The sequence below is a fragment of the Elephas maximus genome, chromosome 13, assembly GCF_024166365.1.
Source record: "Elephas maximus indicus isolate mEleMax1 chromosome 13, mEleMax1 primary haplotype, whole genome shotgun sequence".
NCBI classification, from domain to species: Eukaryota; Metazoa; Chordata; class Mammalia; order Proboscidea; family Elephantidae; genus Elephas; species Elephas maximus.
The window spans coordinates 47,297,660-47,321,885 of record NC_064831.1 but is presented as its reverse complement, the minus strand read 5'-3'; the positions used below and the strand labels follow the sequence as shown (position 1 = coordinate 47,321,885).

The window sequence follows — 24,226 nt, the reverse complement described above, 5'->3', positions numbered from 1 at the left end:
TCATCTCAAGCGATGTCCCTAATCTTCAAACTTAACACTTTCACATTAATTTAAAAAAAAAAAAAAAGCCACATTCCAAACAAAATGAAATCCCATAAAATTTTGGGGATTAGGGGAGGCATCAATTTCTAAACTCTAAGCCTATCTGATTCATCTCTGAAGCTCCCTATGCGGGGTAGTTTGGAAAATTTTTTTTTTCTTGATGAGGTGAGATGGCAAGGTATTTAAGAGTTTAACTAACATAACTAAATAAAAAACGAAGAAATTCTCTGATAACTGTAACTGTTTTTGTGAAAAAATAGACACTTAAAATAGAGGACAAAGACCAGCACAACATTTGATTATGACACAAATAATTATGTCGCCAGCCCATGTACGAGGCTGCAAATCAAATGTATTCAAAATGAGCAAGACAAGACATTTTGAGGCAGAGTTAAGATTTGATGTTGAAGAGATGTCTTCAAATGCTACTGAATAAGAACACAACGTTGGGTATCTGGGTCTGGGAAGGCATTCTGGAATTTGTCTAGGCATTTACTTTCTGGGAAACATTTCCCATGATAAAATCTCTAGTGTCTTTCTTCCGAATCCTGTATATTCTGCAGCATATAAAAGAAAATGATCCGTGTTTGGAAATACTAATGCCAAGCTGAGAAATAAAGAACAGAAAAAGAAATTTCTCTCCATCTGAGAAACAATGATAAAAATAAAGTTAAAAAATACACCACTGACTCTGGATAGTTTCAAAAATGAAAACAATTAGAAGGAGTTCCAAGAAGCAGAATCTGATTCAACGAGTTTTCTCTCCTTTCACAGATTCCTTTTCTGAAAATGAATGCTTTCTAAACAACAGCTGCAGCTACAATTTACAAAGCACCCAGTATGCACCAGGCACATATACTACATATACAAGTTTAGGTAACAACAGCCATGGAAGCAGCAGTCAAGAAATCAAAAGACGCGTTGCACTGAGTAAATCTGCTGCAAAGGACCTCTTTAAAGTGTTGAAGAGCAAAGATGTCACCTTGAAGAATAAGGTGCGCCTGACCCAAGCCATAGTATTTCCAATCGCATCATACGTATGTGAAAGCTGGACAATGAATAAGGAATACTGAAGAATTGATGCCTTTAAATTGTGGCGTTGGCAAAGAATATTGAATATACATACCATGGACTGCCAGAAGAATGAACAAATCTGTCTTAGAAGAAGTACAGCCAGAATGCTCCTTAGAGGGAAGGATGGCAAGACTGCGTTTTACATACTTTGGACATGTTGTCAGGAGGGATCAGTCCCTGGAGAAGGACATCATGCTTGGCAGAGTACAGGGTCAGCAAAAAAGAGGAAGACCCTCAACAAGATGGAATGACACAGTGGCTGCAACAATGGGCTCAAGCATAACAACGATTATGAGGATGGGGCAGGACTGGACACTGTTTTGTTTTGTTGTACACAGGGTCATTGAGTCAGAACCAACTCTACGGCACCTAACAACAACAGCATCATTCTACTGTTGTTGCTATGCAAGTCCACTCCGCCCCATGCTTCAACCTGTCTAGAGGATCAAGTGGAAGACTCTGCGTGCTTAAGAACACCACTTCTTCATCAGGAGGAAGAAGGTTACGCTTACTATGCTTTCCAGTTACATACTGAGCATATGAGTTTTAGAACCATCAGTACAGAGCATTTTCAACCTCAAAAGAAGCTGAAAGGCTAACTGACTAGTCTAAGGTCATACAACCAAACAGTAACTGAGCCAGGCAGTTTTGGGCAGACCATTCCCTTATTCTTACTGACTATGCTGCTCTGATGATGTTCAACACACCCTCATCCACAGACATTAAGTTAGCATTCACTTGTTTTGTGGAGAAATAGAAGATTTGAGGTTTGTACTTATGATACCCATTTATCATGTTGTTGTTAGGTGCCGTCAAGGTGGTTCTGACTCAGAGCGACCCTATGTGCAACAGAACAAAACACTGCCTGGGCCTGCACCATCCCCACAACTGTTGTTTTGCTTCAGCCCATCACTGCAGCCACTCTGTCTATCCATCTCGTTGAGGGTCTTCCTCTTTTCCACCGACCCTCTACTTTACCAAGCACGATGTCTTTCTCCCGGGACTGGTCTCTCCTGATAATATGTCCAAAGTATGTGAGACGCAGTCTCGACATTCTTGCTTCTAAGGAGTGTTCTGGTTATAATTCTTCCAAGACAGATTTGTTGGTTCTTCTGGCAGCCCATGGTATATTCAATATTCCTTGCCAACCCCAAAATTCAAAGGCAGCAATTCTTCAACCTTCCTTATTCATTGTTCAGGTTTCTGGTGCATATGAGGCAACTGAAAACACTATGGCTTGGGTCAGGCACACCTTAGTCTTCAAGGTGACATTTTTCCTTTTTAACATTTTAAAGAGGTCTTTTATATATCACAGTTTACCAAAACAAAAACAAAAAAGGGCCCCTAACCAATGCTCTATGGTCAAATTACATAGACTAGCAATGCTCTGCACGTGAAGTAACCTTATCATTGTTTTTGTAGCAGTATCAGCAGTACAATCCTAACTTAGCTCTTTCACCTTTTCTTTAGCAAAAGTAGATTAAAGACAGACTGAACAGGCAGAAAACTGTGAAATAAGAGATATTACTGTCAAGTTTCTAGTTTCGTATAGGTAGAGTAATATTCAAATTATCATGAAATAATTAAAAAGTGGGGCATAAAAAAGACAATAGACTAAAAAAAATTCAGCCTATTGTCATTTTTATGCCCCACTTTTTATAATCCACACTATCAAAAGTTCTATAACCTGAATATTTTTCAACTAAAGCTGTGAAATAGAAACTTTCAGTTCACATTTAGGCACCGCAAAGGTATGCAGTGTGATCGTAAGAGCTCTCAGGAGTTGATAATTTATCAAAGTGGTTTTTTTTTTCTTCCTCTTTTATGAATTTGAGGTTTCCAGCTAAGATTTAACTGAAAATATACTTTTAATTATCTAAATGCTTTTGTTATTTACATATTTTTAATAACATTTAATATGTTTAAATACTGTTTTCACCTGTATTGGTTTCAAAGTAGCATGACCACGTTTGATGCAGATGTTAAACACTGAAGGCTCTGAATTCCGTTTAAAAACCTAATGAATCCAAAACTAAGCTAGCTAGTAAAATACAATATATGACGAGGCTTGCAAAATCTCCTAGTGGTTCTCAAGGAAATCTAAGTTTAGCTGGGATTCAGTGCCTCTTCCTTTCTCTGTGGCTCATCTGGACACCTAAGACAACATGAGCACCAGCTCCAAATATGGAGCCCTGGTGGTGCAGTGGTTAAGTGCTTGACTGCTAACCTAAAGGTCAGTGGTTCAAACCCACCAGCTGCTCCACGGGAGAAAGATGTGGCAGTCTGCTTCCATACAGACTTACAGCCTTGGAAACCCTATGGGGCAATTCTACTCTGTCCTGTAAGTTCACTATGAGTTGGAATTGACTAGATGGCAACGGGTTAATGGGTTACCTCCAAGTAGTGAATGCAGTTATAATCAGGATGAAAAGGAACACCCATGACCTTCAGCCTCTACTCTCCTTCCAGGCTCTTTCTGGCCATTTTGCCCTTTTTTTCCTCCATTGTAAAAGTGAAAGAACTATGAAACACTGAATATTGTTTCTCAAAATTAATGTCAGACAAGGAGAAATTAGATGAATTTTTCATTTACTCATCTGATTATTTTTCTTACCTGTATGATTCTACTAAATATTAATAGGTAATTTAACTTTTATTAGTCTCACAGAATGACAGTAATAAATTACAAGAAAACTGCTGTTATGTGTTTTAGCAGTTCTAATATGATTTCTGTTAATCGAGCAGAAATCATCTGTTATACTGTTGAACCACCTACCCTGCACAGCATACAACTGTTAAAATGTAAATTGCCCAACTATTTTTAGCTGCTGCTAAAAAAAAAAAAAAAAAAAATCCTGTCTTGGGGAATAATGATTTAAGGCATTGTGTTCATTTTGTTTATCAAGCAGCTATTCAGCCTCTAGTGGGCCCAAGTGCTGAGGCAGCAAAAGCTTTGAAGAATGTCTGCAGCTGCAACCCAACCTTCCAGGTAGGCTGCAGGTTCACAGCACAGCTGCCCTAAGCTGCATAAAACTCAGATCCATCTGGAACTGAGTTTCCAAGAGGATTTCAAATTCAAGTTTTCACGTATCACATGGAAGAGAAGGCAGGGAACAACACAGGAAAGGAGAGAAGTAAACAACCAGGAAGACACTATCTCTACTTTGGCCTCAAAAAACAAAAAGCTCAGACCCATGGTGCTCCTTCTAGACAACTACTTGCCAAGCCGGAGATTCCATTCAGTCTGCACTTGGATGAGCTGTGAGGTACCCCGCAGCACCTGCGCCCATGTGCTAAGCACTGCCACATAAAAGTACAACACCATTTACACAACAAAGGGATGTGCCCTACAAGGCACTGGAACCTCCATCCAACAGCCTCGCTCCCCATTTGTTCTCAGCAAAGTGAAAGAGGGAAAAAATCTCCCCTCCTTGCACCAGAAGTTTTTAAAACGGTAGGTTTACCATGCAGGTTCGTTTATAAACACGTTTACTTCTTGAAGGTATAAAGTATATTTAATACCACAAACACCCCTACAGCATTAGATTATCACAGTCATTAATGACTCTTCCACCAAACCTTTCCTATCTCCTTCATCAAAGCCCTTTATTCTCAAAGGATACATTTTTGAGCAAAGAGGGATCAACAAACTAGTTGCTTGAAAGCTTTCCTGATGCTAGGCTGAAGTTAGGAAAGGCTTAATGAAGGCTTTAAAATCCACAAGGGCTTCACAATGAACATCTGACTTGGTGATTTATGCATATTAATAACCTTAGTCCTACTGCGGCAAGCTGAGCCGAACATGTCCTCCGAATCTTAATGTCTTTAGCTCCACTGGGATTATTACAAATGTAAATTTCTAAGATTCTCAGCTATTAATCTCTGTCTGTCCTCCTGTTCAGCAACATAATGACTAATTAAACATCAAAAGACCTGCACAGGAGATCTTCTTTGACAGCTACCGGGCCAGTCCTCTTCCCAAGAGGGGAATTCAAATGACAGGGACTTGGGGTAAGAGCATAGAGTAAGCTACAAATCATTGCAGAGAAATCTAAAATGTGGATTCATCTCAATGATTCCATTAAGCAGAGAACAGTTACTATGTAAAGTGTGTCTTCAGCACCAATAGAATAAATACTGAACACCAAAAACCAGTTGTTTACCACCGAGTTAAAAAAGGGTACTTACTGAAGAAGGCAAACCGGGAGGCACCTTTCTGACTTTCTTTGCTTGCAAAGGATCTGCACATGGAAAACAATATACTTCATTAGTATATTACATTAGAGGAATCAGACTTCAACTGGGCTGGGAAGAATTTTACCTCCTAGTGCCTGCCTTGTTTTCCAGTGCAAAACACGTTCTCCTCCTAATAAAGTAAAACATCCTGAAATGGTTACACAGCCCCTAAGTTTGGGAAAACAGCAGCAAACAAGGCAAAACAAAAATGAAAACAACAATCCAAAAGCACAGGGGAGGGAAGGGAATTTTCATTTGTTAAGTTTACCTGCTAACCAAAAGGTCGGCAGTTTGAATCTACCAGCTGCTCCCTGGAAACCTAATGGGGCAGTTCTACTCTGTCCAACAGGGTTATTATGAGTCTGAATCAACTCTGTGGAAACTGGCTTGGTGTTTTTTTTTTTTTTTGGTAAGTTCCTGCTACGTGCCATAGGGTAGCTATGAGTCGGAATCAACTTGAAGGCAGTGGGTTTTAAACCAGGCATTTCACATCATTCATCTCCGTTTCATTTGCAGAAGGGTATTTGGTGCAACAGGTCATGTCAGGAATGTGACTCCTTAACGGAGATATAAAGTGAGTGTCTGCATCACACTGAGAGTCACGTCAGAGACAAGCTACACAAACTATTAACCGTGAGCATCATACACGATGTCATCAGTGTATCTGTGAGAACATTTACTTTACTGACAAGTAGTTAGGACTACAGCTTCAGCACAAATTGCTGTACAGTTTATTCTTAAATATAAACTTATACCCAAGGAAGACCTAGATGGAGGAGTATATTTCTAATCCACAAATGATTAATACAAATGAAAGCATGAGCATGTTCATATGCCCAATCAGCCTTACCTGGGATTTTAATTTTACTTAGCTTTAAAATGTAAGACTTGGCCATCTTATTTATTTATTGTAAAATACATAAAAGTAACAAGCACAGCTTTCTAACTTTATATGAACAATGGATTAAATTCAGGCTTTCAGGGGTTCATTTTTAGGAAGACAGAATGCATGAGAAGGCTGATGTAAAGTACAGTATTTCTGAAAACTGTAAAAATGAGAAAAAGCAAGCATGATATTTCCTGAGTCATAAACTGTTTGACACAAGACGTGTGGTTGTCTAAGAGGTTGTCTAAGAGAGGCTGGGAACTCTCTACTGGGAATATCCCAGGAAGCTGCAAAGCTAAAAAAGCAACTTCATAAGTAGCATGTGGAAAAATTTCATGCAATAAAAAGGAGAAAAATCGTTCAGTAGCATCTCTGTTCCTATCCCAGAGGCAGCCTGTATTGCCTTAAAACAAAATGTGCCAAAGATAAACAACACCCGGCACACTCTATGTTTGCGAAATTTAAAGGCAAAAGCTTGGTTCTTTGTGAGGTTTTTCTACAGCCCAACTCTTCACAACTAACACAGCATCTCTTAGGCAAAACCCACACTCTTTATACCAACAGTCTACTGAACTCTCTGCGGGGCAATGGATTGCTTTTATATGGCCTTCCTCACCATGGTCTTGTAACTCCCATTGAATGACTGAGTATGATCGGAGGCAGACTTTTCAACAGGCAAGGTAAACATGGTGCTTACCATGCTAACAAGATCATCTGTAGTGGACAATTTCACATCTTTGATGTGGTGAAATCCATGTGAAATTGTTCACTACAGATAAGAAAGAAAGCACATGTAAGCTCATGCTTACCCTGCTTACTGGGTTGTCAGGACCTGTAAATTTGTAAAAACAGGCTTTGATTCTGTAGGAAGGTACTATGGGGTCAGGAGAGAGACAGATGCCAGCCATACCTAGAAGCAGAACCTTTGATGTGACGAAAAAATGTGAATCTGGTAAGCAAGGTAACCACTGTGCTTACTTTGCCTATTGGATAATCCACCCCTGGGTGGGACTATGCAAATAAGGTATACGGAACCCTAAGAAGCAGACTGGTCAGTTTTGCCATCCTGCTAGGCTTAAAAGAGAGCCAATCCCAGAGCAGGGGGGCCTCACTACCAAGAAAGAGGAGCTACAAGTGGAGCAGGTCCTTTGGACACCTGGGATTCCTGCACTGAGAACCTCCTAGACTCAGACGACAGAGAGGGAGAGAACTGTAACACCTGAGATGGTGCCAAGAGGGTGAGAAGCAGCAGCAGAACCAGGAGACCGGCAAGAGACGGCACGGTGGCTTCCAAGCCCACAGAGCGAGAAAGCTAAGGTCCTTTGAGCAGGAGGTTTGCTGACGGAGTGGGGTGCCTCTGGGCACTTGTGGGCAGAGCTAAGCTTGCTGACCCATGGAGCTAGAGAGCTGAGTGCCTTCAGGCCAAGGGTTCCTGGCACAGCGGGGTGCTTCTGGGCACTTACTGGTATAGCAAAAGTGCTTTGTAACACTTGCTCAAGCAGGGCAGAGGCTGGGCCGAGGGGCCGGGGACCAGAGAGAGGCCTGCCTGCAGGCACAGCTGAGAAGAGGCTGTCCTGACTGAAGAAATGTATCCTGAGTCCTTCCTGATCCTGAATTATAACTTGTTAGAGTATGGTCTGTGAGTTCTGTGTAGCCATTGCAATCAATGCATTGCAATCATTGCAACGCAGCAGAGAAGTAGAGAGTGCTGTGGGACGGATGGCTGGTGCCACAAATGGTAAACAGGTCAGAAAGTGCTGAGGTGAGCCTGACATCCACCTCATAGGAATCAGCTTTGGGCTACTGATGCTGACCTTGATTCTCCTCCTTCCCCAGCCGTCACGAAGTCAGATGAGACGATTCCGCCACCATGCCATTTTCACAAGTTTCTATTAGTTTGGAATCTACCACTCTACTTTATAAAAGATGTTGCTACTTAGTTTGGGCCAGTTTTTCCCAGGCGAGTGAACAGAAATGTTTCTACTGTATTTTTATCTCATCATCAGCTGCCACTATAAAATTGTATACATGATGTCTGATTTAAAATCATGAGCTTGGAATTCAGAGTTCACTTTTGGGAGGCTTCAAAGTATAGTAGTTAAAAGAATAATCTGGCTGGGTTCAAATTTCAACTCCATCCTATAAAAGGTGTATGAGCTTGGGCAAGTTACTTAGCCTCTTTGAGCTTCAGTATATAAAGAAGGGGTATCACCTCCTGGAGTCATTGTGATGAAGATAATACATGAAAGACACCCAGGGTGGTGCCTACTGCACGGTGACTCTTAATAAATTTCAGCCATCACTCTTAGGTTTATATTAAATTCTCTGGCAAAATAATTATGAATTGGATAATTAATGTTTTTCAGAATGTCTGTTTCCTGAATTATCTACATAGATTCAGCTGCTGCTGGGGTTGGTGTAGATGATCTCCGAAGTCTTTTGAACCTTGAGATTTTATGAAAAGTTGCAATGCCAAGAAGGAGCAGCTAAGATCAAGAGATAACAATGAAGAATAAAATCATAATCCACTTAGTCAGGAGGCAAATGGGCCTTCCTGGGCATCAAAGTGAGCCACCATATAACACTGTGATCTTGGCTAAGTTATTTAGCTTCTCTGAGTCTTGGTTTCCTCATCTGTGACGTGAGGTTACTATCATGACCTCAAAGTTTTTGTGAAGCTGTGGTGTGTATAGTCCGGGCACAGAGGAGACTCTCAAACAACTGAAGATGACATAACCTTTAATTTATAGAAAAGCTGAGTTTTAAGTCTGGGTTTTTATGAAACCCACCCTTTCCTTTTCATAGCTATTCTAATAGTTCATTCTCCCCCTATGTGAACTCTTAGTAATAGCGTCTATAGTAGCGCTTTTTGTCACAGTGTGTGCTCACACAGCATACTAACAAGATATCTCTTTTAAGTGACATTGCATACCTCCCCTCAAATGAATGTCTCTAGCCTGACTAACTCATTTGGTGAGAAACAAGAGTGGAGACGGAGAAAAGGCATTTTACAATTTATCATTTCTTTAATAACAAAAAATAGACTGGTTTAAGTCATCTGGGCTCACTAAGTCATCTGGGCTCACTCTAACAGTATACATACTAAATCATCCACAATACTGGGAGCAGGCCACGTCTCATCAGAGCTCTCAGTGCTGGATGTGGAGATCCATCATTAGGCCTCTTTATGCCCCAAGCATACCCTAGACCTAGAGACTTAGGATATTTCACTTAAATATAGGTTTGACAGAAGGTAGATACATAACTTAGAGGCCGTCAACAAGTATTTGTGGAGTGAATAACCATGGCATATTTTCTTTTGGTAGGCAATATTTATTTTAGCAGCAGGCCTATGCTTCATATAAATGGTCTTTACAACTTTAATTTTCTCGAATAAAGGATTTGTTGGTAGAAATCCCCCCAAATCCCCATACTCACACACGGACTGGATTAGGAGTCAGAGTCTACCAGAAGCTTGCTGTAAGCAGCAACATGAAACAGATCGGCCTGGCTAGGCTATGTGTAAGATACAAAAGAAGGAAGCTAAGGAAAATCGGGGGCTGACCATTTCATGGGAACAGTGTTCCTTTTGAGGTGATGTTTTGGAGTTACGTACAGCTGACGGCTGCCTAACATTGTGAAAGTCCTAAAAGCCACTGATTGGTACCCTTGAAAATGGTTAGCTTCGTGTTATTTGAATTTTACCTCAGCAAAAAAATGAGGGGGTAAAAACAATTAATAAGCTAAGAACACTGGACTTCCAGTCAGGAAATCATGAATTTTACCCTGGGTAAACCACCTACAAACTCTATGAACGTGTCCTCTTTTGAGCTTCAGTTTTATGTTAAATCTAGGATTACATCCATAGAAGTTATGGTATCGATGGAATCAGAAGGTATATAAAACTGCTTTGTAAACTCAGCAGTATATAAATTTTAATCAAAAACAAGATTTTAATATTAATACACAGATTTTCTGTTATAAGAGGAAAAACTGGTTAAGTCCCGTTTTTCACTATTTACAGTAAAACCTGCCAAAGTGGGAACTGTGTAAGGTGGAAACCTGTCAGAGAAGGAAAATGCAAATATTTTCCACTAAAACAAGTGATAGAAAATGTGGTAAGACTACACCCCGTCAAGGGTGGAAAAGTTGCGACCAGGAAACACAAGTCAGTCCTGGGGCGTTCCGGCTCTCAAGAGATTTTACTTTAGTTCCTCTTATATTGAAAAAAAATATTGAAGACCAGGAAAAAGTGTTAAATTGGTTGTCCGAAACTTGTTAAAATTATGGCGTGGGGACTGAAGGCATCAGAGTAGTCATCCCAAAATTACTTATGGCCCAGTTGTTAATAAAAAATTTATGATGTATTTGTAAATGTGAAAATTTATTAAATATCTAATGGATATATTATTTTTATGTAGCTAAACCCCAACACCAACATGATACCAAGAAATCAAGTGTCCTCTAAAAGCACCGCCAGAAGCAAAGACGAAACCGGAAACGAAATTTGTAGGATGGTGGTGTTCTCCATAAAGCACACTCACCAAGTGCTGCAGAGTCATGGAGTGGTCTTCTTCTGGAACTTGTAGCAGAGAATGAATAGTATGGCGTCCCAGGTTTTCCTGAAGAAGACAGCTGGGCTGGGCTCCCAAGCCCTAGATCTTGTCTCAGGAGACTAGACTACAAAACAAGGCCAAGGAAAAAGTTATCTTCCCGCTGATACTAACCCAAACCTGACAATGTCATCGCTTCTGAATTATTGATAGTAACCTTCGACAATGCCTCAGACTTAAGCATCCAATATGTATTTGTTTAATTGAGTTAAATTAGGCCATCTGCTTAGGCCTATTATTTTCTTTTTCCCCCCACCCTCATTATCAATGGTTTCTAGTAGTTATGTAGATCCATATAACGTTAGGGTTGAGAGACACTTTAGTTAACATGTAGTTCTGCGTTTAATGCACGAACCTCCTCTAGAATATTTTTGAAAATGGGTCACCCAGCCTTTGCTCGAATGCTTTTATGATCACACAAAGCAGTTGATTCTGTTCTTTTTTCCTTTTTGGATAGGTCTCATTGTTTGGAGATTGCCAGTGATTTCATGGTTAGCCACTCCTGTTTTCTTCAATTGTGTCTTATGATCTGGAGTCAGTGTCTTCCTCACCATCCCTTGACACTGGCCTCTGGAGTTTCTTTTCTTATGTTTTTCAAAGTCTCTCAGAAAACAGAGAGCCTGAAATGGAGGCCAGTGCCCCAGATGTGTCCTGATCAGTGTGGTTTTCAACATTTAAACAACCCACTCGTGTTCACTCATACTCAGAGGCTAAGAGTGACCACACCCGGTGACCCTTTAGTTTTTCTCAGAGGCTGCTATTAAGTCATGTCCCTCCAACATTGTCCTCGTTCAGCTAGTGCTTTCTGGTCTCAAATACAAGACTTAACATTTATCTCTGAAAAGTTTCATCTTGTTTTATTTGGTCCATAATAATCATCCTTCCTATCTTTTTTAGATTCTGGTCTGTCTGTTAGCCTTTCTGGTGTCTGAGCATCAAAGATGTGATTAAAAAACAAACGAACAAAAAACATGAGGATGACAGGGCTGAGGAGAGAGCCCTGAGGTATGCCACAGGGACGACATTAGACTTTGTCAAGTGCTTTGCTGAAATCCAGATTCAGCAGCCCTGACCTACTAACCCAGCAAGTCTATCATAAAGCCAAAGAGATTAGCCTGGCAGAATCTGGCTCCAAGCTTTCTGCTAGGTGAAGTAAAGACAGACCACATTGGCTCGAAAAACAGGAGTAAAGACTCACTAGGAAACAACGCTGAATACAACTGAGAGGATGCCCTCAAGCGGGAAGACCTGTGATTCCCCTTGACATTTACTGTCATCCTCCTACCTATATTCAACACCCCTTACTGCCATCACCAGGAGCCCAGGTGGCACAGTGGTTAAACTGACTGACTGCTAACTGAAAGGCTGACGGTTTCAAGCCACTAGCGGCTCCATGGGAGAAAGACGTGGCAGTCTCCTTCCATAAGGTTTACAGCCTTGGAAATGCTACGGGGCAGTTCTACTCTGTCCTATCAGGGTCGCTGTGAGCCAGAATCGACTCGACGGCAGTGGGTTTACTGCCATCACCAGACTCTCCGGTAGTTTCCTTTCTGCCACTGAGTATCATAAAGGTACTGAGAAATAAATAACCTCAGCTCTATTAAGGAACAGTAACCACAGTAGCCCAGTCCCAGCCTCAATCTTAGTAGTCAGAAAAGCTCCCATTTCAGTTTACTATTTAATGATTTTAAATTTCTTTGATGTTTCAGAATTTTTTTTTTTTTTTTTAAATTAAGGTGAAGTCCACATAAGATTAACCATTTTAAAGTATAACAAAAAAACCCTGTTGCCGTGGAGTTAAATTCCGTCTCAGTGTACAGGTCGGTGGCACCTTGTGCAGGCCCAACAGGGGCAACCATCGCCTCTATCAAGTCCCCAAACACGTTCATCACCCCAAAAAGGAAAAGCCCATACTCGTTAAACAGCCATTCCCCATTCCCCCTTCCTCCAGATCCTGGTAAACACCAATCTGCTCTCTGTCTCTGTGGATTTACACATTCCAGATATTCCATATAAATGGAATCATACAATGTGCGACCTTTTCTTTGTGGCTTCGTTCATTTGGCATAATGTTTTTGGGGTTCATCCACATTGAAGCATGTGTCAGTATTTCATTCCTTTTTATGGCATAAACTATGCCATTGTACAGACAGAGCAGTTTGTTTATCTCTTCATCAGCTGATAGATACTTGGGTTGTTTCTGCTCTTTGACTACGGTGAATGGTGCTGCTGAGACCATTTATGTACAAGCATCTGTGTGAACACCTGCTTTCAGGGTGAACACTTAGGGGTGGGTTTGCTGCAAATGCTTAACATACCTGGTTGTTAACTGAAAGGCTGGAGGTTTGCGTCCACCCAGAGGCACATCGGAAGAAAGGCCTGCGATCTGCTTCGGTGCGGGGGCAGGGGGATCAGCCACTAAAAATCCTATGGAGCACAGCTGTACTTGCAGGGTCACCATGAGTTAGGGTCCACTGGGTTAAACGTCTTTTGATGTGCTTGTTGGCCAAGTATATATCTTCTTTAGAGAAATGTCTATTCATGTTCCTTGACCAGTTTTAAAGTTTTTTTTTTTTTTGCTGTTACGTTCTAAGAGTTCTGTATGTATTCTGAATAATAGCACCTTATCACATGTATTATCTTCAATTTTCTAGGTTGTCTCTTCACCTTCTTGATAATGTCCTTTGATGTACAAAATTTCTAATTTTGACAAAGTCTAATTTATTTTTTCTTGTGCTCATGCTTTTGGTGTCATATGTAAGAACTTATCACCAAATCTAAGGTCATGAAGAAATTCCCCTATGTTTTCTTCTAAGGGTTTTACAGTTTTAGTTTATATTTATGTCACTGATTTATTTTTAGTTAATCTGTGTATATGGGGAAAGGTAGGAGTCCAAGTTCATTTTTTTGCAAGTGGAGATCCAGTTGCTGTTAGCAGCATTTGTTTGACTGTTCTTTCCCCACTGAATGGTCTTGGCGCACTTTTCAAAAACTGATTGGCCATCAACACTGTTTGGCTACCTGGTGCCCTTTCAAAATTCCACACAAATTTGAGGATCAGCTTTCCCATTTTTGCAAAAAAAAAAAAAAAAAATCATTGGAATTATGATAGATTGCATTGAATCTGTAGGCTGCTTTAGACAGTACTGCCATCTTAACAATATTAAGTCTTCCAATCCATGAATGGAAGACGTCTTTCCGTTAATTTTTCTTTATTTTGGCAATGTTTTGTAGTTTTTACAACCTTCTTGGTTAAATTTATTTCAAAAAAAAAACCAAACCCAGTGCCATCGAGTCAATTCCGACTCATAGCGACCCTATAGGACAGAGTATTTTATTCTTTTGGATACTATTGTTAATGAAATTGTTTTCTAGTTTCCTTTTCAATTGTTCCCTGGTAGTGTATAGAAATACAACTAATTTTTGTTTGTTGCTCTTGTATTCTGCAACTTTCCTGAATTCATTTGTTGATGTTGTTGTTGCTAGTTGCCATCAAGTCATAGCAACCCTATGTACAACAGAACGAATCACTACCCGGTCCTGCGCCGTCCTCACAAATGTTATGCATAAGTCCACTGTTGCAGCCATTGTGTCAATATGTATTCCTCTTTTCCGCTGAACTTCTACCTTACCAAGTATGACATCCTTCTCCAGGGACTGATCCCTCCTCATAACATGTTCAAAGTATGTGGCACATAGTCTCGCCATCCTTGTTTCTGGTCATACTCCTTCAAAGACAGATTCGTTCTTTTGGCATTTGATATTCTTGTCCAACATCACAATTCAAAGGCATCAATTATTCTTCAGTCTTCCTTATTCAACGTCCAGCTTTCATATACATATGAGGTGACTGAAAACACTATGGCTTAGATCAGGCATACCTTAGTTTTCAAAGTGGTATCTTTGCTTTTCAACACTTTAAAGAGGTCTTTTGCAGCAGATTTGTCCAATGTACTGTGTCTTTTATTTCTTGACTGCTGCATCCATGAGTGTTGATTGAGGATCCAAGTCAAATAAAATCCTTGACAACTTCAATCTTTTCTCTGTTTATCATGCTGTTACTTATCGGTCCAGTTGTGAGGATTTTTATGTTGAGATGTAATCTATACTGAAGGCTGTGGTCTCTGATCTTGATCGGTATGTGCTTCAACAAGTCTTCTTCACTTTCAGAAAGCAAGGCTGTGTCATCTGCATAACACAGGTTGTTAATGAGTCCTTCTCCAATCCTGATGCCCCATTCTTCTTGATATAGTCCAGCTTCTTAGATTATCTGCTCAGCATACAGACTGAATACTTACAGGGAAAGGATACAACCCTGATGCACACCTTTTCTGACTTTAATCCACTCAGTGTCCCCTTGCTCTGTTTGAACAACTGCCTCAGGTTCCTCATGACCACGATTAAGTGTTTTGGAATTCTCATTCTTTGCAACATTATCCATAATTTGTTATGAGCCAGCCACACAGTCAAATGTCTTTCCATAGTCAATAACACAGGTAAACATCCTTCTGGTATTCTCTGCTTACAGCCAAGGTGTATCTGACATCAGCGATAATACCTTCCATTTCACATCCTCTTCTGAATCCGGCTTGAATTTCTGGCAATTCCCTGTTGATATACAAAAAAAAAAAAATTTTTTTTTTTTTTATACTGCTACAGCCACTTTTGAATGATCTTCAGCAAAATTTTACTTTCATGTGATATTAATCATATTGTTCGATAATTTCCATATTCAGTTGGATCACCTTTCTTGGGACTAGGCGTAAATATGAATCTCTTCCAGTCAGTTGGCCAGGTAGCTGTCTTCCAAATTTCTTGGCATAGACAAGTGAGCACCTCTAGCCCTGCATCCACTTGTTGAAACATCTCAATTGATATTCCATCAATTCCTGGAGCCTTGTTTTTCACCAATGCCTTCAGCGCAGCTTGGACTTCTACCTTGGTTCCTGATCATATGTTACGTCCTGAAATGGCTGAACGTCAACCAATTCTTTTTGGTATAGTGACTCTGTGTATTCCTTCCATCTTCTCTCGATGCTTCCTGCGTCGTTTAATATTTTCCCTGTAGAATTCTTCAATATTGCAACTTGAAGCTTGAAATTTTTCTTCAGTTCTTTCAGCTTGAGAAATGTTGACAGTATTGTTCCCTTTTGGTTTTCTATCTCTAGGTCTTTGCATATGTCATTATAATACTTTATTTTGTTTTCTCAAGCCACCCTTTGAAATCTTCTGTTCAGCTCTTTGACTTCATCATTTCTTTCTTTTGCTTTAGCTACTCAACATTTAAAAGCAAATTTCAGAGTCTTTTCTGACATCCATTTTGGCCTTTTCTTTCTTACCTCTCTTTTTAATGACCTCTTGCTTTCTTCATGTATGATGTCCTTCTACTACTCGTCTGGTCTTTGGTCATTAGTGTTCAACGTGTCAAATCTATTCTTGAGATGGTCTCTAAATTCAGGTGGGATATACTCAAGTTTGTACTTTGGTTCTCATGGACTTGTTCCAATTTTCTTCAGTTTCAACTTGAACTTTCATGTGAGTAACTGATGGTCTGATCCACAGTCCCCTGGCCTTGTTTTGACTGATGATATTGAGCTTTTCCATTGTCTCTTCCCACAGATGTAGTCTATTTGATTACTGTGTATTCCACCTAGTGAAGTCCACCAGTATAGTCGCTGTTGATGTTGGTGAAAGAACGTATCTGCAGTGAAGAAGTCATTGGTCTTACAAAATTCTATTATGTGATCTCCAAGACCATTTCTATCACTGAGGCCATATTTTCCAACTACCGATCCTTTTTGTCTCCAGCTTCTGGATTCCAATCACCAGTGATTATCAATGCATCCTGGCTGCATGTTCGATCAATTTCAGACTGAATAAGTTGGTAAAAATCTTCAATTTCTGGATCTTTGGCCTTAGCAATTGGTGCGCAAATTTGAATAATCATATTGACTGATCTTCCTTGTAGGCACGTGGATATTATCCTATCACTGACAGCATTATACTTCAGGATAAGAAACCTGAAACGAAACCCGTTGCTGTCGATTCCGACTCATAGTGACCCTATAGCACAGAGTAGAACTGCCCCACAGGATTTCCAAGGAGTGCCTGGAGGATTTGAATTGCTGACCTTTTGGTTAGCAGCTGTAGCACTTAACCACTACACCACCAGGGTTTCCATACTTCAGGATAGATCTTGAAATGTTCTTTTGGAGGATGAATGCAATGCCATTCCTCTCCAAGCTGTCATTCCTGGCATACCTGACCAATATGATTGTCTGATTCCAAATGGCCAATACCAGTCCATTTCAGCTCACTAATGCCTAGGATATTGATGTTTATGCATTCCATATCATTTTTGACGATTTCCAATTTTCCTAGATTCATACTTCATACATTCCACATTCCGATTATTAATGGATGTTTGCAGCTGTTTCTTGTCATTTTGAGACATGCCACATCAGCAAATGAAGATCCTGAAAGCTTGACTCCATCCATGTCATTAAGGTCAAACTCTAAGGAGGCAGCTTTTCCTCAGTTGTATTGTGAGTGCCTTCCAATCTGAGGGGCTCATCTTTCAGCACTATATCAGACAATGCTCTGCTGCTATTCATAAGGTTTTCACTCTCTAATTATTTTCAGAAGTCCTTCTTCCTAGTCTGTCTTAGCCTGGAAGCTCAGCTGAAATCTGTCCGTCATGGGTGACCCTGCTGGTATTTGAATACCGGTGGCAAAGCTTCCAGCATCACAGCAACATGCAAGCCCCCACAGTATGACAAACTGACAGGTGTTTGGTGGAAATTCATTTATTAGGTCTAATAAATTACGAATTCTTTAAGATTTTCTATACATGAGATCATGTCAACTGCGACCAGGTTTACTTCTTCCTTGCTGTTTTGGACAAATTTCATTTTTTTTCCTGGCCTATTTGCTCTGGATAGAACTTCTGGCATAACATCAAATAGAATTATCAAAAGCAGGCATCCTTGTCTTATTTCTGATCTCAGAAACACTTTCAGTTTTCACTGAGTATTAACTGAGTTTTTTCTCAGTACTTTTCATCATGTTGAGGAATTTATCTTTTATTCCTAGTGTGACAAGTGTTTTGCTGTTTTTTTTTTTTAAATCATGAAAAGGTTAGATTTTGTCAAATTCCTTTTCAATTGAGATGATCACGTGGCTTTTTTCCCCTTTCACTGTATTAATTTTGTATATTACACTGATTTTCATGTGTTGAACCACCTTTACATCTCTGGCATTTGGTTATATTGCTGGAATTTGCTTTGCTAGTATTTTCTTGAAGATTTTTGCATCTGTATTCATAAGGGATGTTGGTCTGTAGTTTTATTTTCTTGTGATGTCCTTGTCTGGCTTTGGCATCAGGGTAAGGCTGGCTCATAGAATGAGTGAGGAAGTATTCCTTCCTCTTCAATTTTTTGGAAGAGTTTGAGGAGAACTGGTGTTATTTCTTCTTTAAGAGATTGATAGAATTTACCAGTGAAGCCATCTGGTCTTGAGATTTTCTTGGTTGGAAGGTTTTTGATTACTGATTCAGTCACTTTGCTTTTTACTGGTCTGTTCATATTTGCTATTCATCAAGCTTATCTAATAAGTTGGTGTACAATTGTTCATACTATGTTCTTATAATTCTTTTTATTTCTCTATAGTTGGTAATAATGACCCCACTTCTCATTTCTGATTTTAATAACTTCGGTCTTCTCTTTTTTTCTTAATCAAACTAGCTAGAGATTTGTCAATTTTGTTGATCTTTTCAAGGAGCCAAATTTTGGTTTTATTGACTTTCTCTACTTTTTTTTCCTCTCTATTTCCACTGTTATCTTTACTATTTCCTTCCCTTTGTTAGTTTAGGGTTTAGTTTGCTCTTCTCTCTCTAGTTCTTCAAGGTATAAAGTCAGAATATTGCTTTTGTTCTTCTTCTTTAATGTGGGTGTTTAAAAACCAAAAAACCAAGCCCATTGCTATCGAGTTGATTCCGACTAACAGTGACTCTATAGGACAGAGTAGAACTGCACCATTGGGTTCCAAGCAGCAAGGCTGGTTGACTGGAACTGCCCACCTTTTGGCTAGCAGCCAAGCTGGTAACCACTGCACCATCAGAGGTATAAATTTCCTTCTAAGGACTATTTTTTCTGCATCCCATAAGTTTTGGTATGTTGTGTTCTGATTTTAATGTGATGTTTCAGTTTTTTTTTTAAAGCTTACTCAGCAAGGCTGGAGAACACATAAAATAATTAATGTACCACACCAGCAAGGACCATTATATCTTTCAGAAATGCTCATAATTCAGAGTACAATTTTCAGACTCTTCTCAAGGTAAATTCTTTTTTGAACAGAGATGATACATTCCTTCATAAAGGAGAAAAGTGGGAAGAAGACGGGTTCAATCACCAGACAATACAATGTGTACAGTAAAAGGCCGCATAATATCAATGTCATTACTTAGCATTAATTGTACAAATTTCAACATACACAGGTCTTGGCAGACTGGGAGAGAAGGGTGTGATTATCAGACATAAAGGAGAAACAGTTCCCTTAAGATAATAACAGGAAAAATGATAAAATTGCTCAACACCTGATATAAATGTGAACGACACATATATTTGTGTTCTATTTATACAATAAACCATTAGTGATGATTTCGATGTTATCGATGTGAGTGGTGTGACCCAGGAATCAAGTATCCCACAGATGTTATACTGAGTTTTCATCGTCACATCTGTTTTGTTTCTTTTTGCCTGTGTTAGGCACACTCAACATTCCTCAAATAGCAAGATCAGAATATGGCTCACAGCATGCTGGATGGGACATATTATTACCACATGCTTGAGCACAGGGGTCGTATACCTTGAAGCCTTCTTTCAAACATCATGGTCTTTGACAAGATGCTCCCTGCAAAACTAACTTTCTTGGGTATCACGTTTTGAGGCACCTGCTATACATATCACTCCATCTGCCTTTTCTCACACAGAAGGCACATATGAAACTGGTCATTCTACACATATAATCACTTGAGAGGAGACGGGCATCTACGTCCCTAACAGTGCTCCTTACCACACTTCCCAGGCATATAAATTCTTGTGGTACATAAAATGATGATTTATACCAGGGGCAGCCAAACCAGGGCCTGTAGACCAAAAAAGGCCTGTTTTTGTGAATGCTTTTATTGCAACACAGTTTATGTATTGGCTATGGCAGTTTTCATACTACAGTGGAAAATCTGAATAATTACAACAGAAATTGTATGGTCTGCAAAGCTTAAAATATTTACTCTCTGGCCCTTTTTAGAAAATGTTTGTTGGCCTGTCATCTAATACTTTAATGGAGGGACAAAACACTGAGTTTAGAGGGTGGTGACGAAATCTGTCTGCTTAAGTAATGAGGTAAAGAGAAATTCGGAGGTGTAAAATTTAGCCAGCGAGTTATTTTTTTCCAAATAATAGCCATAATAAAGACTAACAAGAGTAATAGAGGCGTGAAATAGTATAAATTGATGAATAGGAAAGTACATTTCTTACATTCCTAAAAGTAGACTGAACGTCTACACAAATTTTGATGCCCTGAAAACAGCACCAATGAGCTTTGGAGTTAGCTACCCTGAGTTCAAATCCTGACTGTATGATCTTGGGCAAGTCAGTTAACTTTAACAAGTCTGTTTCCTTTTCTGTAAATAGATGCATCACGAGTTAGCTCAGAAGGTGGCTGGGAGAAGTAAATAAGGCTTAAGTGCGTAGCATGGTTACTGGCCTTAGTTAAAACAACTGAAGTCTCTGTTTAATTTTCTTTCTTTCCCCATAGATCGCCACATTCTAAACATCACAAAAGAATGAAAATAAGATACGTGACATTTTTTTCTTTGTTTCTTGGGCACAAACTCTTTGTCCTAAGTAAGTGGCCTGAGGTTTCAGGAGACCTTGTCTTTCCTGATGAGGTTAGGTTTCAAATCCCTAAGGCCATAATAAGATAGGATGCTGTAAATAGGAAAGACAACAGGGGCAGAAGTGACAGACCCCCAGAGAGAGTTGACAATAAGAGACTAAATCCAAGGAAGGGTGTGACAGATTCAAGCTGTATGAATCCAGACCAAGAATAAATTAAAAAAAGAAAGTTAACTTACATTCAAATGATCCAGCAGAAGTATGTGTTTGTGTATATAAACATACATACAGCATACATACAAACATTACACAGACATGTGTACACACACGCATTGAATAAAAAAAAAGAATTCATGTGAGCATCATGTGTGCAAATGTGGTAAAATGTCAACTGAGGAATCTCAGTGAAGAGCACATGGGTGTCATCGTACTATTCTTGCACCTCTGCTGTGGGTTTGACATTTTTCAAAACAGTTGGAGAAGAGCATGCTGAGGACCTATCAGTCCATTTTCACATGTACCATCTCTGTTATACTTATGAATACTGTATAGATTAAGTATTACATAAGTAAATCTTATGTAGATTTCATATACTATACAAATAGTAAGTAGTGGAATCCCAATTTGAATCAAGTCTGTTTAGAAAGCTCTTTCTTCAATACAAGACTTCCGCAATAGTATAAGAACCTATTTACCATTTATAAGACTATTAACTTGAAAAGATATACCAATGATTATAATTCTAAATCGATGACCTACAAATGAATTTTTGGATTGCAATCCCAAAGCTGAGTAGCCTACAGAACATATGGTAAGATTTTGCATATATTCATGGAATAAAGGAAGAAAAAAAGGAAAATACACTTTTTAGGAAAAAAAGTTACTTATTACCAATTTTAGTGTTGACAAACCTTTGTCCTTATTATAGACAAATACGGAGATGTAGTTAGGAAATAGCCTATCTTCTTGTTCCACAGTGGATATTAATGCCAACGAAGATACAGACGCCGTACTTCACCCAGCTGTCCTGATCACAACCATAACCATTTTCACCCACTTTGTCTGTGGCATGATCCATACCATTAGCCAAAGTAAATCTAGGAGAAATTTTATCTTTATAAGAACAGAAGATCACATTTCATCCTGTTAACTAAAATGAATTGCTCAGCACTGTAGGAAATACAAAAGAAGTTTAAGACAAGGTTTTCTCCACAAGAATCTAACAACCTAGAAAATAATATACATGAAACCAATGGAAAAGATGACTAAAAAAATAAAAAGGCTAAATTACATAAGCCCAACATTTTGATATTCGATTACGAAAATTGTATCTTTTTTGCTTATTTGATTCTTCAAACATTTTTGCTAGCACTGAAGCAGACATCATAAACTATTTTCTCTTCTCCTGAAATAAAATTAGGTATCAGTTCATATTATTGATTTTTCTGCCTGCCTAAAACAAATGAGAAGCACTATTGATTACCACTGATCTTGTCCTGGAGGTATCTCAGGCAAAAAGAATACATAAACATCCCAGCGGATATAGAACTAGGCAAGGCAGCTTGACTCTGCTAAGGCTGTCTTATTCTAGGCAGAATTAGTATTCTGAAGTGACATAGCACTCATTTCATAACACATTTTTAGGAAAGAATCTTTTTATATTCCTCTAGAACCTCATCTGTGAGACATATATCTAATTAATGAAGAATAATCAATGGAGGGTTATACCTTTGAACACTGACTAATACAGCCTAGATTAGTGTAATCAACCCTACAAGTAAGCTCCATTTTGAATTACATACAATAAACCCCTAAAAAAAAAAACTACCCTATTAAAAAAAATTTTTTTTCTTTGTAAGAAATTTTAGTAGCCGATGTGACAACTTTTTTTTTTTTTTCAAGCTCTCTCTCCCTCTCCATGTGCTAGAGATACCCTGGCTTTAAAATGTGAACTTGAAGTGGCCACTCAGTATAAGTCTTGGTGATGATGCTGACCAAATAAAGTACTGAGCTGAGCTAATACAATTTACTAATGTGATCTTGTTGAAGGGCACTCTGAATGTGATTTTATAGAAAGGTAGATGAATGTCCTATGTAAAAATGGTGCTACTCAGTAGCCAGCAGGAATTGGAATCGCACCGCAAAAATCTGGACAGTCTCTATTCTCAAAAGGAAAAGTGTTTGAGATCTTGATAAACATAAGCTTACTTCCTCAGGAATGCATTCTACCATAAATGGTTTGGCCCAAACACTGTACTAGATACACCTTGATACCCATTCATAACTGAATTCATCCAGCTGAAGAAGGGTCTAACTGTCATACCTCATCAAGTCTATTCTGACTTACAGTGACCCTATAGGACAGAGCTGAACTACCCCAGAGTTTCCCAGGCTGTAATTGCTAGGAGCAGATCTCTAGGTCTTTTCTCTCATGGAGCAGCTGGTGGGTTTGAACGGCCAACCTTTCTGTTGCAGCTGAGTGCTTAACCACTGCACCATCAGGGTTCCTTCAGGGCCTAATTAACCCTAAGTAAAAAATTATTAGTCTCATTTCCTGATTCAGATTTTGAAGTGCTAAATCTGAGCACACATCTTTGACTAGTGCTCTATCACTAATTTGTTTTCTAGAAAAATAAGATGGAGAGTACCTAATATTATAGTCATGTATCTCAAGAATTAAAAAATATTTATCATGGACTCATGAGGCCTCTGCTCTGTGTACATTCTAAAAATTCCTTAATTTCATGCCTATCTTACACCCATGAAATGGGATGCAGTTTTAATACATAAAGGCAAGCAGCTGCTCCCAGACTTGTCTTTTTGCAGGGAGGGGAGGGGGAATGTGTAAAATTAAGGGGTAGAAAGATATAAAACATCAGAATTTCTCGGTTGAAGTCTTTACACTGTACCACGTGTTTCTTTTGTTAAGAAATAAAGAAACAAAATTGTTTTAAGAGCGAAATTAGTATAGCATTACCATATTTGCAACCCTTCCTTTAATTTAGAAAAACCACTGCTATAAGTCCATCTGAAGTTCCAAAGATTATGACTGGTAAACCGAGGAGTGGCAAAGACGCCTCTCATGCAAAGTCACACTCAATTTCAACCTCAGAGGGTGAGAGAACTCGGGGCAAAATAGAAATGTTGGACTTTAATAACACATCAGTCTTCTGTTAATTTTCTACAAATGATTAAAAACAGACTTAATAAATTTTGAATTTGGAAAACACTGACATTTGTGAAATAATTGTATTATGATGCAAATCCGTTTTTACATTGAAATTCCAGGGATATGTTAGCAATTATCAGCATGTTATTGAAGAATTCTATCCAGAGAATCTCATTAGATAGTGATGCAAACTACAGTTGTTATCATTCTGAGAACAAAGGGATCCTGAATGAGCAATCAATGGCAACTGGCAGAAAATGAGACATTAATTATGATCCTCTCTAGTGTTTTGTCTAAGACAAGATTTCAT

At 39.1% G+C, this 24,226-nt stretch overlaps 1 protein-coding gene across 8 annotated transcripts in view; it reads right to left on the bottom strand.

Moving 5' to 3' along the window:
- Positions 1-24,226, bottom strand: part of TCF12 (transcription factor 12) — a 340,913-nt gene that overhangs the window by 84,930 nt on the left and 231,757 nt on the right. For all 8 annotated transcript variants that reach the window (XM_049905316.1, XM_049905314.1, XM_049905315.1 and 5 more), the window contains 2 exons: positions 10,783-10,918; positions 5,305-5,357 (listed from right to left, as the gene is read on the bottom strand). In XM_049905316.1, the coding sequence (XP_049761273.1) occupies positions 5,305-5,357; positions 10,783-10,918 (189 nt within the window). The remainder of the gene's footprint in view (positions 1-5,304; positions 5,358-10,782; positions 10,919-24,226) is intronic.